We start from the raw sequence: 15,000 nt of genomic DNA on the forward strand, positions 1-15,000 counted from the left end.
TGTATAAGCTGGACGTAGAAGCCCAAGTGTTTATTAGTTTACTCCAATAAGGGGAGGGGTGGTAGGGTTTGGAGAAAATAATCAAGGGAAATATATTAAAATATATTATATACAGTATAGATAATTGTATATACAGTCCCAGTCAAAAGTTTGGACACACCTACGCATTCAAGGGTTTTTCTACATTGTAGAATAATAGTGAAGACATCAACACTATGAAATAACACATATGGAATCATGTCGTAACCAAAAAAGTGTTAAACAAATCAAAATAGATTTTAGATTTTAGATTCTTCAAAGTAGCCATCCTTTGCCTTGACGACAGCTTTGCACACTCTTGGTTTTCTCTCAACCAGCACCATGAGGTAGTCATCTGGATTGCGTTTCAATTAACAGGTGTGCCTTGTTAAAAGTTCATTTGTGGAATTTCTTTCCTTCTTAATGCGTTTCAGCCAATGAGTTGTGTTGTGACAAGGTAGTGTTGGTGTACAGATGATATCCCTATTTGGCAAATGACCAGGTCCATATTATGGCAAGAGCAGCTCAAATAAACAAAGAGAAATGACAGTCCAGTTTCTTCAATAGAAGTGGCAAAAACCATGAAGAGCTATTAATAAACTGGCTCTCATGAGGACCGCCACAAGAAAGGAAGACCCGGAGTTACCTCTGCTGCAGAGGATAAGTTCATTAGAGTTACCAGCCTCAGAAATTGCATCCCAAGAAAATGCTTCACAGAGTTCAAGTAACAGACACATCTCAACATGAACTGTTCAGGGCAGACTATGTGAATCAGGCCTTCATGGTCACATTGCTGCAAAGAAACCACTACTAAAGGACACCAATAAGAAGAAGAGACTTGCTTGGGCCAAGAAACATGCAGAGTAGGTGAACGGATTATCTCCGCATGTGTACTTCCCACCGTGAAGCATGGTGGAGGAGGTGTGATGGTGTGGGGGTGCTTTGCTGGTGACACTGTCAGTGGTTTCTTTAGAATCCAAGGCACACTGAACCAGCATGGCTACCACAGCATTCTGTAGCGATACACCATCCCATCTGGTTTGCACCTAGTGGGACTATCATTTGTTTTTCAACAGGACAATGACCCAAAACCCACCTCCAGGCAGTGTAAGGGCTAATTGACCAAGAAGGAGAGTGATGGAGTGCTGCATCAGATGACCTGGCCTCCACAATCACCTGACCTCAACCCAATTGAGATGGTTTGGGATGAGTTGGACTGCAGAGTGAAGGAAAAGCAGCCAACAAGTGCTCAGCATATTTGGGAACTCCTTCAAGACTGTTGGAAAAGCATTCCAGGTGAAGCTGGTTGAGAGAATGCCAAGAGTGTGCAAAGCTGTCCTCAAGGCAAAGGGTGGCTACTTTGATTTCTTAAAAACATTTTGGCTTACTATATTATACCATATGTGTTATTTCATAGTTTTGATGTCTTCACTATTATTCTACAATGTAGAAAATAGTGCAAATGAAGGAAAAACCCTTGAATGAGTCGGTGTGTCCAAACGTTTGACTGGTACTGTATATTTACAAAAGAAATGTGGAGGATTGGAAATTATGCAGCAATTACATTGATGGAAGCCACAATCTATCTGCAATATTAAAGCTGACCCCCCCCCCCCACACACACACACAAAAAGAGAAAAAATACAGGTTTGAGCCAACATTAAAAGAGAGACACAAATTCTCATCTCTCCATTTACACTAAAATAGTTTATGTTCTTTTAATATTCTCTGTTGGAATCTTTTGCTTTGATTCCCATCAGAACATTCCTGCAGTGAACAAGTGATATGGCTTGGAGGAAGCTTGTACCATATGGCATCTGTGTGTCTGCACTGTCTGCCTGGACTGTCTGTCTGCCTGCCTGCACTGTCTGCCTGGACTGTCTGTCTGTCTGCACTGTATATCTGTCTGCACGGTATGTCTGCACTGTCTGTCTGTCTGCCTGCACTGTATGTCTGTCTGCCTATACTGTCTGTCTGTCTGCCGGCCTGCATTGTACGTCTGTCTGCACTGTATATCTGCCTGGACTGTCTGTCTGCACGGTCTTTCTGCACTGTCTTTCTGCGCTGTCTGTCTGCATGGTCTGTCTGCACTGTCTGTCTGCACTGTCTGTCTGCTAATATCAACATATGACCACGTTTATTATGCACATATGTGTGTCTGCACTGTGTGATAGAGTGTGTCGGTGCCCCTCTCTCTCTCTCTCTCTCACGTCCCACCTGATGCATCTCTCTCTCTCTCTCTCTCTCTCTCTCTCTCTCTCTCTCTCTCTGTGTGTATAACTTCCCACCTGATGTCTCTCTCTCTCTCTCTCTCTCTCTCTCTCTCTCTCTCTCTCTCTGTCTCTGTCTCTGTCTCTGTCTCTGTCTCTCTCTGTGTGTATAACTTCCCACCTGATGTCTCTCTCTCTCTCTCTCTCTCTCTCTCTGTCTCTGTCTCTGTCTCTGTCTCTGTCTCTGTCTCTCTCTCTGTCTCTGTCTCTCTCTCTGTGTATAACTTCCCACCTGATGCATCTCTCTCTCTCTCTCTGTGTATAACTTCCCCACCTGGTCCTGTCCCTTCTTCTTCTTCTTCTTCTTGCCCCAGCAACCCGAGGTCTCTCCGTCACGTCCGTTGGCGTCACACAGGAGACCGTCTAGCTCCTCTGAACCCAGCTGTTGGCCCTGAGACGTCTCCGCTGCCAGTCGGTAGGACAGGTTACGCAGGATACACACACAGTTCTCTATGGTCTACAGGAGAGGCATCAGAGTTAGAACATTTATCCTACAAATGAGATGACTTCCCACACAAATATAACTTCCCACAAGATCTAACTTCCCACAGAGATCTAACTTCCCACAAGATCTAACTTCCCACAGAGATCTAACTTCCCACAGAGATCTAACTTCCCACACAAATATAACTTCCCACAAATATAACTTCCCACACAAATATAACTTCCCACAAGATCTAACTTCCCACACAAATATAACTTCCCACACAAATATAACTTCCCACAGAGATCTAACTTCCCACACAAATATAACTTCCCACAGAGATCTAACTTCCCACACAAATATAACTTCCCACACAAATATAACTTCCCACAGAGATCTAACTTCCCACAGAGATCTAACTTCCCACACAAATATAACTTCCCACAGAGATCTAACTTCCCACACAAATATAACTTCCCACACAAATATAACTTCCACAAATATAACTTCCCACACAAATATAACTTCCCACGAAGATCTAACTTCCCACACAAATATAACTTCCCACACAAATATAACTTCCCACAGAGAGTCTAACTTCCCACACAAATATAACTTCCCACAGAGATCTAACTTCCCACACAAATATAACTTCCCACACAAATATAATTCCCACAGAGATCTAACTTCCCACACAAATATAACTTCCCACACAAATATAACTTCCCCACAGAGATCTAACTTTCCCACAGAGATCTAACTTCCCACACCAAATTATAACTTCCCACAGAGATCTAAACTTCCCACACAAATATAACTTCCCACAGAGATCTAACTTCCCACACAAATATAACTTCCCACACAAATATAACTTCGCCACAGAGATCTAACTTACCACACAAATATAACTTCCCACACAAATATAACTTCCCACACAATATAACTTCCCGCACAAATATAACTTCCCACACAAATATAACTTCCCACAGAGATCTAACTTCCCACAAATTAACTTCCCACAAATATAACTTCCCACACAAATATACTTCCCACATGATCTAACTTCCCACACAAATATAACTTCCCACACAAATATAACTTCCCACAGAGATCTAACTTCCCACACAAATATAACTTCCCACAGAGATCTAACTTCCCACCACAAATATAACTTCCCACACAAATATAACTTCCCACAGAGATCTAACTTCCCACACAAATATAACTTCCCACACAAATATAACTTCCCACAGAGATCTAACTTCCCACAGAGATCTAACTTCCCACACAAATATAACTTCCCACAGAGATCTAACTTCCCACACAAATATAACTTCCCACACAAATATAACTTCCCACAGAGATCTAACTTCCCACACAAATATAACTTCCCACACAAATATAACTTCCCACAGAGATCTAACTTCCCACACAAATATAACTTCCCACACAAATATAACTTCCCACACAAAATATAAACTCCACACAAATAGTAACTTGCACCACAGAGATCTAACTTCCCACACAAATATAACTTTCCCCACAACAATATAACTTCCCACAGAGATCTAACTTCCCACACAAATATAACTTCCCACACAAATATAACTTCCCACAGAGATCTAACTTCCCACACAAATAACTTCCCACAGAGATCTAACTGTCCCACAGAGATCTAACTTCCCCACAGAGATCTAACTTCCACACAAATATAACTTCCCACAGAGATCTAACTTCCCACACAAATATAACTTCCCACAAGATCTAACTTCCCACACAAATATAACTTCCACAAGATCTAACTTCCCACACAAATATAACTTCCCACCAAATATAACTTCCCACACAAATATAACTTCCCACAAGATCTAACTTCCCACACAAATATAACTTCCCACAGAGATATAACTTCCCACACAAATATAACTTCCCACAAGATCTAACTTCCCACACAAATTTAACTTCCCACAAGATCTAACTTCCCACACAAATATAACTTCCCACAAGATCTAACTTCCCACACAAATATAACTTCCCACAAGATCTAACTTCCCACACAAATATAACTTCCCCACAAGATATAACTTCCCACAAGATCTAAGTTCCCACACAAATATAACTTCCCACACAAATATAACTTCCACACAAATATAACTTCCCACAGAAATATAACTTTCCCAACAAGACTAACTTCCCACACAAATATAACTTCCCACAAGATCTAACTTCCCACACAAATATAACTTCCCACAAGATCTAACTTCCCACACAAATATAACTTCCCACAAGATCTAACTTCCCACACAAATATAACTTCCCACACAAATATAACTTCCCACACAAATATAGAACTTCCCACAAGATCTAACTTCCCACACAAATATAACTTCCCACACAAATATAACTTCCCACACAAATATAACTTCCCACAAGATCTAACTTCCCACACAAATATAACTTCCCACAAGATCTAACTTCCCACACAAATATAACTTCCCACACAAATATAACTTCCCACAAGATCTAACTTCCCACACAAATATAACTTCCCACAAGATCTAACTTCCCACACAAATATAACTTCCCACAAGATCTAACTTCCCACACAAATATAACTTCCCACAGAAATATAACTTCCCACACAAATATAACTTCCCACAGAAATATAACTTCCCACAAGATCTAACTTGCCACACAAATATAACTTCCCACAAGATCTAACTTCCCACACAAATATAACTTCCCACAAGATCTAACTTCCCACAGAGATCTAACTTCCCACAAGATCTAACTTCCCACAGAGATCTAACTTCCCACACAAATATAACTTCCCACAAATATAACTTCCCACACAAATATAACTTCCCACAAGATCTAACTTCCCACACAAATATAACTTCCCACACAAATATAACTTCCCACAGAGATCTAACTTCCCACACAAATATAACTTCCCACAGAGATCTAACTTCCCACACAAATATAACTTCCCACACAAATATAACTTCCCACAGAGATCTAACTTCCCACACAAATATAACTTCCCACACAAATATAACTTCCCACACAAATATAACTTCCCACACAAATATAACTTCCCACACAAATATAACTTCCCACACAAATATAACTTCCCACAGAGATCTAACTTCCCACACAAATATAACTTCCCACAGAGATCTAACTTCCCACACAAATATAACTTCCCACAGAGATCTAACTTCCCACACAAATGTAACTTCCCACACAAATATAACTTCCCACAGAGATCTAACTTCCCACACAAATATAACTTCCCACACAAATATAACTTCCCACAGAGATCTAACTTCCCACACAAATATAACTTCCCACAGAGATCTAACTTCCCACAGAGATCTAACTTCCCACAGAGATCTAACTTCCCACACAAATATAACTTCCCACAGAGATCTAACTTCCCACAGAGATCTAACTTCCCACACAAATATAACTTCCCACAAGATCTAACTTCCCACACAAATATAACTTCCCACAAGATCTAACTTCCCACACAAATATAACTTCCCACACAAATATAACTTCCCACACAAATATAACTTCACACACAAATATAACTTCCCACACAAATATAACTTCCCACAAGATCTAACTTCCCACACAAATATAACTTCCCACAGAGATATAACTTCCCACACAAATATAACTTCCCACAAGATCTAACTTCCCACACAAATATAACTTCCCACAGAGATCTAACTTCCCACACAAATATAACTTCCCACAAGATCTAACTTCCCACACAAATATAACTTCCCACAAGATCTAACTTCCCACACAAATATAACTTCCCACAAGATATAACTTCCCACACAAATATAACTTCCCACACAAATATAACTTCCCACACAAATATAACTTCCCACAGAAATATAACTTCCCACAAGATCTAACTTCCCACACAAATATAACTTCCCACAAGATCTAACTTCCCACACAAATATAACTTCCCACAAGATCTAACTTCCCACACAAATATAACTTCCCACAAGATCTAACTTCCCACACAAATATAACTTCCCACAAGATCTAACTTCCCACACAAATATAACTTCCCACAAGATCTAACTTCCCACACAAATATAACTTCCCACACAAATATAACTTCCCACACAAATATAACTTCCCACAAGATCTAACTTCCCACACAAATATAACTTCCCACAACAAATATAACTTCCCACACAAATATAACTTCCCACAAGATCTAACTTCCCACACAAATATAACTTCCCACAAGATCTAACTTCCCACACAAATATAACTTCCCACGACAAATATAACTTCCCACAAGATCTAACTTCCCACACAAATTACTTAACTTCCCACAGAATCTAACTTCCCACACAATATAATTCACACAATATACTCCACACAAATATTAACTTCCCACAGAAATATAACTTCCACAAGATCTAACTTCCCACACAAATATAACTTCCCACAAGATCTAACTTCCCACACAAATATAACTTCCCACAAGATCTAACTTCCCACACAAATATAACTTCCCACAAGATCTAACTTCCCACACCAGTATAACTTCCCACACAAATATAAACTTCCCACAAGATCTAACTTCCCACACAAATATAACTTCCACACAAATATAACTTCCCACACAAATATAACTTTCCCACAAGATGTAACTTCCCACACAAATATAACTTCCCACAAGATCTAACTTCCCCACACCAATATAACTTCCCACACAAATATAACTTCCCACAAGATCTAACTTCCCACACAAATATAACTTCCCACAAGATCTAACTTCCCACACAAATATAACTTCCCACAAGATCTAACTTCCCACACAAATATAACTTCCCACAAGATCTAACTCCCACACAAATATAATTCCCACAAGATCTAACTTCCACACAAATATAACTTCCCACAAGATCTAACTTCCCACACAAATATAACTTCCCACAAGATCTAACTTCCCACACAAATATAACTTCCCACAAGATCTAACTTCCCACACAAATAAACTTCCCACAAGATCTAACTTCCCACACAAATATAACTTCCCACAAGATCTAACTTTCCCACACAAATATAACTTCCCACAAGATCTAACTTCCCACACAAATATAACTTCCCACAAAGATAACTTCCCACACAAATATAACTCCCACAAGATGTAACTTCCCACACAAATATAACTTCCCAACAAGATCTCACTTCCCACACAAATATTAACTTCCCACCAGATCGTAACTTCCCACACAAATATAACGTCCGCACCAAGATCTAACTTCCCACACAAATATAACTTCCCACAAGATCTAACTTCCCCACAACAAATATACTTCCCACAAGATATAACTTCCCACCACAAATATAACTTCCCCACAGATATAACTTCCACACAAATAATATAACTTCCCACAGAAATCATAACTTCCCACACCAAATATCAACTCCCACAGCAAATATAACTTCCCACAAGATCTAACTTCCCACACAAATATAACTTCCCACAAGATCTAACTTCCCACACAAATATAACTTCCCACAAGATCTAACTTCCCACACAAATATAACTTCCCACAAGATCTAACTTCCCACACAAATATAACTTCCCACAAGATCTAACTTCCCACACAAATATAACTTCCCACACAAATATAACTTCCCACACAAATATAACTTCCCACAAGATCTAACTTCCCACACAAATATAACTTCCCACACAAATATAACTTCCCACACAAATATAACTTCCCACAAGATCTAACTTCCCACACAAATATAACTTCCCACAAGATCTAACTTCCCACACAAATATAACTTCCCACACAAATATAACTTCCCACAAGATCTAACTTCCCACACAAATATAACTTCCCACAAGATCTAACTTCCCACACAAATATAACTTCCCACAAGATCTAACTTCCCACACAAATATAACTTCCCACAAGATCTAACTTCCCACACAAATATAACGGTCCCACAAGATCTAACTTCCCCACACAATATAACTTCCCACAAGATCTAACTTCCCACACAAAATTAACTTCCACACAAGATCTAACTTCCACACAAATATAACTTCCCACAGATCTAACTTCCCACACAAATATAACTTCCCACACAAATCTAACTTCCCACACAAATATAACTTCCCACAAAGATAAACTTCCCACCCAAAATACTAACTTCCCACAAGATCTACTTCCCACACAAATAGAACTTTCCCACACGATCTAACTTCCCACAAAATATAACTTCCCACAAGATCTAACTTCCCACACAAATATAACTTCCCACAAGATCTAACTTCCCACACAAATACTATAACACTTCCCACAAGATCTACACTTCCCCACACAAAATAACTTCCCACACAAATATAACTTCCCACACAAATATAACTTCCACAAGATCTAACTTCCCACAAAATATAACTTCCCACACAAATATAACTTCCCACACAAATATAACTTCCCACAAGATCTAACTTCCCACACAAATATAACTTCCACAAGATCTAACTTCCCACACAAATATAACTTCCCACACAAATATAACTTCCCACAAGATCTAACTTCCCACACAAATATAACTTCCCACAAGATCTAACTTCCCACACAAATATAACTTCCCACAAGATCTAACTTCCCACACAAATATAACTTCCCACAAGATCTAACTTCCCACACAAATATAACTTCCCACAAGATCTAACTTCCCACACAAATATAACTTCCCACAAGATCTAACTTCCCACACAAATATAACTTCCCACAAGATCTAACTTCCCACACAAATATAACTTCCCACAAGATCTAACTTCCCACACAAATATAACTTCCCACAAGATCTAACTTCCCACACAAATATAACTTCCCACAAGATCTAACTTCCCACACAAATATAACTTCCCACAAGATCTAACTTCCCACACAAATATAACTTCCCACAAGATCTAACTTCCCACACAAATATAACTTCCCACAAGATCTAACTTCCCACACAAATATAACTTCCCACAAGATCTAACTTCCCACACAAATATAACTTCCCACAAGATCTAACTCCCACACAAATATAACTTCCCACAAGATCTAACTTCCCACACAAATATAACTTCCCACAAGATCTAACTTCCCACACAAATATAACTTCCCACAAGATCTAACTTCCCACACAAATATAACTTCCCACAAGATATAACTTCCACACAAATATAACTTCCCACACAAATATAACTTCCCACACAAATATAACTTCCCACAGAAATATAACTTCCCACAAGATCTAACTTCCCACACAAATATAACTTCCCACAAGATCTAACTTCCCACACAAATATAACTTCCACAAGATCTAACTTCCCACACAAATATAACTTCCCACAAGATCTAACTTCCCACACAAATATAACTTCCCACAAGATCTAACTTCCCACACAAATATAACTTCCCACAAGATCTAACTTCCCACACAAATATAACTTCCCACAAATATAACTTCCCACACAAATATAACTTCCCACAAGATCTAACTTCCCACACAAATATAACTTCCCACACAAATATAACTTCCCACACAAATATAACTTCCCACAAGATCTAACTTCCCACACAAATATAACTTCCCACAAGATCTAACTTCCCACACAAATATAACTTCCCACACAAATATAACTTCCCACAAGATCTAACTTCCCACACAAATATAACTTCCCACAAGATCTAACTTCCCACACAAATAACTTCCCACACAAATATAACTTCCCACACAAATATAACTTCCCACAGAAATATAACTTCCCACAAGATCTAACTTCCCACACAAATATAACTTCCCACAAGATCTAACTTCCCACACAAATATAACTTCCCACAAGATCTAACTTCCCACACAAATATAACTTCCCACAAGATCTAACTTCCCACACAAGTATAACTTCCCACACAAATATAACTTCCCACAAGATCTAACTTCCCACACAAATATAACTTCCCACACAAATATAACTTCCCACACAAATATAACTTCCCACAAGATGTAACTTCCCACACAAATATAACTTCCCACAAGATCTAACTTCCCACACAAATATAACTTCCCACACAAATATAACTTCCCACAAGATCTAACTTCCCACACAAATATAACTTCCCACAAGATCTAACTTCCCACACAAATATAACTTCCCACAAGATCTAACTTCCCACACAAATATAACTTCCCACAAGATCTAACTTCCCACACAAATATAACTTCCCACAAGATCTAACTTCCCACACAAATATAACTTCCCACGAGATCTAACTTCCCACACAAATATAACTTCCCACAAGATCTAACTTCCCACACAAATATAACTTCCCACAAGATCTAACTTCCCACACAAATATAACTTCCCACAAGATCTAACTTCCCACACAAATATAACTTCCCACAAGATCTAACTTCCCACACAAATATAACTTCCCACAAGATCTAACTTCCCACACAAATATAACTTCCCACAAGATCTAACTTCCCACACAAATATAACTTCCCACAAGATCTAACTTCCCACACAAATATAACTTCCCACAAGATCTAACTTCCCACACAAATATAACTTCCCACAAGATCTAACTTCCCACACAAATATAACTTCCCACAAGATCTAACTTCCCACACAAATATAACTTCCCACAAGATCTAACTTCCCACACAAATATAACTTCCCACAAGATCTAACTTCCCACACAAATTTGACTTCCCACAAGATCTAACTTCCCACCCTGCCAAAATGTGTGTGTGTGTGTGTGAAGGGGCATTTAAAAGGAAGAGTGCCCAATTCCATCCATGAATCGTGATGTACTCTAACTTTTAAATTATGTTAAAGAAATTCTTTCAAATGAGGAATAATGACTGAGCCCGAAGCATCGTATCAAGCTCCATTTAACATGGTGTCAGAAGAGGACACATCCAAAACAGCAGAGGTGTGTGTGTGTGTGTGTGTGTGCGCGTGTGTGTGTGTGTGTGTGTGTGTGTGCGTGCGTGTGCGTGTGCGTGTACATCTGTGAAGTATCACTCATAAACGTGGCGTATGGGAGCAATATGGAAAGTAAACCACTTGGAAATAACGAAGAAAAATCATTAATCACTCAGACGACTCTGTCTGTTTTATAGAAGAGTCTCTCAGACTGATAATTTACACAAACAACTATAATGAACATAATTGAACATAATACTCTGACTGACTAAATGATTTCAACGACATTACAGCCGTAATAAAAACACCAAGTCGCTTCAACTAGATCCAATAAGAACATGAAATGAAGTGTTAGAGGAGTGAAGAAGAGAGTTACTTTCCTCTGAAAACATCACAAGGAAAACAACTCCACAGGTAAACAACAGGTAAACAACTCCACAGGTAAACAAGAGGTAAACAACTCCACAGGTAAACAACAGGTAAACAACTCCACAGGTAAACAACAGGTAAACAACTCCACAGGTAAACAACAGGTTTACCTGCGCCGACAGAGATGGCCAGAGATGGCCAGAGATGGCCGCCTCGCTTCGCGTTCCTAGGAAACTATGCAGTTTTTTGTTTTTTTACGTGTTATTTCTTACACTAGTACCCCAGGTCATCTTAGGTTTCATCACATACAGCCGAGAAGAACTACTGAATATAAGATCAGCGTCAACTCACCACCAGTACGACCAAGAATATGTTTTTCGCGATGCGGATCCTGTGTTCTGCCTTACAACCAGCGCCACGGGATGGTTCCCATGCAGCGACCCAAAAAAACGACTCAGAAAAAGAGGGAAACGAAGCGGTCTTCTGGTCAGACTCCGGAGACGGGCACATCGTGCACCACTCCCTAGCATTCTTCTTGCCAATGTCCAGTCTCTTGACAACAAGGTTGATGAAATCCGAGCAAGGGTAGCATTCCAGAGGGACATCAGAGACTGTAACGTTCTCTGTTTCACGGAAACGTGGCTCACTGGAGAGACGCAATCCGAAGCGGTGCAGCCAGCGGGTTTCTCCACGCATCGCGCGGACAGAAACGAACATCTTTCTGGTAAGAAGAGGGGCGGGGGCGTATGCCTTATGGCCAACGTGACATGGTGTGATGAAAGAAACATACAGGAACTCAAATCCTTCTGTTCACCTGATTTAGAATTCCTCACAATCAAATGTAGACCGCATTATCTACCAAGAGAATTCTCTTCGATTATAATCACAGCCGTATATATCCCCCCCCAAGCAGACACATCGATGGCTCTGAACGAACTTTATTTAACTCTCTGCAAACTGGAAACGATTTATCCGGAGGCTGCATTCATTGTAGCTGGGGATTTTAACAAGGCTAATCTGAAAACAAGACTCCCTAAATTTTATCAGCATATCGATTGCGCAACCAGGGGTGGAAAGACCCTGGATCATTGTTACTCTAACTTCCGCGACGCATATAAGGCCCTGCCCCGCCCCCCTTTCGGAAAAGCTGACCACGACTCCATTTTGTTGATCCCTGCCTACAGACAGAAACTAAAACAAGAAGCTCCCACGCTGAGGTCTGTCCAACGCTGGTCCGACCAAGCTGACTCCACACTCCAAGACTGCTTCCATCACGTGGACTGGGAGATGTTTCGTATTGCGTCAGCCAACAACATTGACGAATACGCTGATTCGGTGTGCGAGTTCATTAGAACGTGCGTTGAAGATGTCGTTCCCATAGCAACGATTAAAACATTCCCCAACCAGAAACCGTGGATTGATGGCAGCATTCGTGTGGAACTGAAGGCGCGAACCACTGCTTTTAATCAGGGCAAGGTGTCTGGTAACATGACTGAATACAAACAGTGCAGCTATTCCCTCCGCAAGGCTATCAAACAAGCTAAGCGCCAGTACAGAGACAAAGTAGAATCTCAATTCAACGGCTCAGACACAAGAGGCATGTGGCAGGGTCTACAGTCAATCACGGACTACAGGAAGAAACCCAGCCCAGTCACGGACCAGGATGTCTTGCTCCCAGGCAGACTAAACAACTTTTTTGCCCGCTTTGAGGACAATACAGTGCCACTGACACGGCCTGCAACGAAAACATGCAGTCTCTCCTTCACTGCAGCCGAAGTGAGTAAGACATTTAAACGTGTTAACCCTCGCAAGGCTGCAGGCCCAGACGGCATCCCCAGCCGCGCCCTCAGAGCATGCGCAGACCAGCTGGCCGGTGTGTTTACGGACATATTCAACCAATCCCTATACCAGTCTGCTGTTCCCACATGCTTCAAGAGGGCCACCATTGTTCCTGTTCCCAAGAAAGCTAAGGTAACTGAGCTAAACGACTACCGCCCCGTAGCACTCACATCCGTCATCATGAAGTGCTTTGAGAGACTAGTCAAGGACCATATCACCTCCACCCTACCTGACACCCTTGACCCACTCCAATTTGCTTACCGCCCAAATAGGTCCACAGACGATGCAATCTCAACCACACTGCACACTGCCCTAACCCATCTGGACAAGAGGAATACCTATGTGAGAATGCTGTTCATCGACTACAGCTCGGCATTCAACACCATAGTACCCTCCAAGCTCGTCATCAAGCTCGAGACCCTGGGTCTCGACCCCGCCCTGTGCAACTGGGTACTGGACTTCCTGACGGGCCGCCCCCAGGTGGTGAGGGTAGGCAACAACATCTCCTCCCCGCTGATCCTCAACACTGGGGCCCCACAAGGGTGCGTTCTGAGCCCTCTCCTGTACTCCCTGTTCACCCACGACTGCGTGGCCACGCACGCCTCCAACTACAGTGGTAGGATTGATTACCAACAACGACGAGACGGCCTACAGGGAGGAGGTGAGGGCACCCGGAGTGTGGTGTCAGGAAAATAACCTCACACTCAACGTCAACAAAACTAAGGAGATGATTGTGGACTTCAGGAAACAGCAGAGGGAACACCCCCCCATCCACATCGATGGAACAGTAGTGGAGAGGGTAGCAAGTTTTAAGTTCCTCGGCATACACATCACAGACAAACTGAATTGGTCCACTCACACAGACAGCATCGTGAGGAAGGCGCAGCAGCGCCTCTTCAACCTCAGGAGGCTGAAGAAATTCGGCTTGTCACCAAAAGCACTCACAAACTTCTACAGATGCACAATCGAGAGCATCCTGGCGGGCTGTATCACCGCCTGGTATGGCAACTGCACCGCCCTCAACCGTAAGGCTCTCCAGAGGGTAGTGAGGTCTGCACAACGCATCACCGGGGGCAAACTACCTGCCCTCC

General features: G+C 41.1%; 1 protein-coding gene across 1 annotated transcript in view; it reads right to left on the reverse strand.

Annotated features, from left to right (window-relative positions):
- LOC109900120 (catenin delta-2) overlaps window positions 1-15,000 on the reverse strand; it is a 591,443-nt gene that overhangs the window by 75,869 nt on the left and 500,574 nt on the right. The window contains exon 17 of the mRNA XM_031835028.1: window positions 2,563-2,745. Coding sequence (XP_031690888.1) covers window positions 2,563-2,745 — 183 coding nt within the window. The remainder of the gene's footprint in view (window positions 1-2,562; window positions 2,746-15,000) is intronic.

The sequence above is a fragment of the Oncorhynchus kisutch genome, linkage group LG11 (genome assembly GCF_002021735.2).
Source record: "Oncorhynchus kisutch isolate 150728-3 linkage group LG11, Okis_V2, whole genome shotgun sequence".
NCBI lineage: Eukaryota > Metazoa > Chordata > Actinopteri > Salmoniformes > Salmonidae > Oncorhynchus > Oncorhynchus kisutch.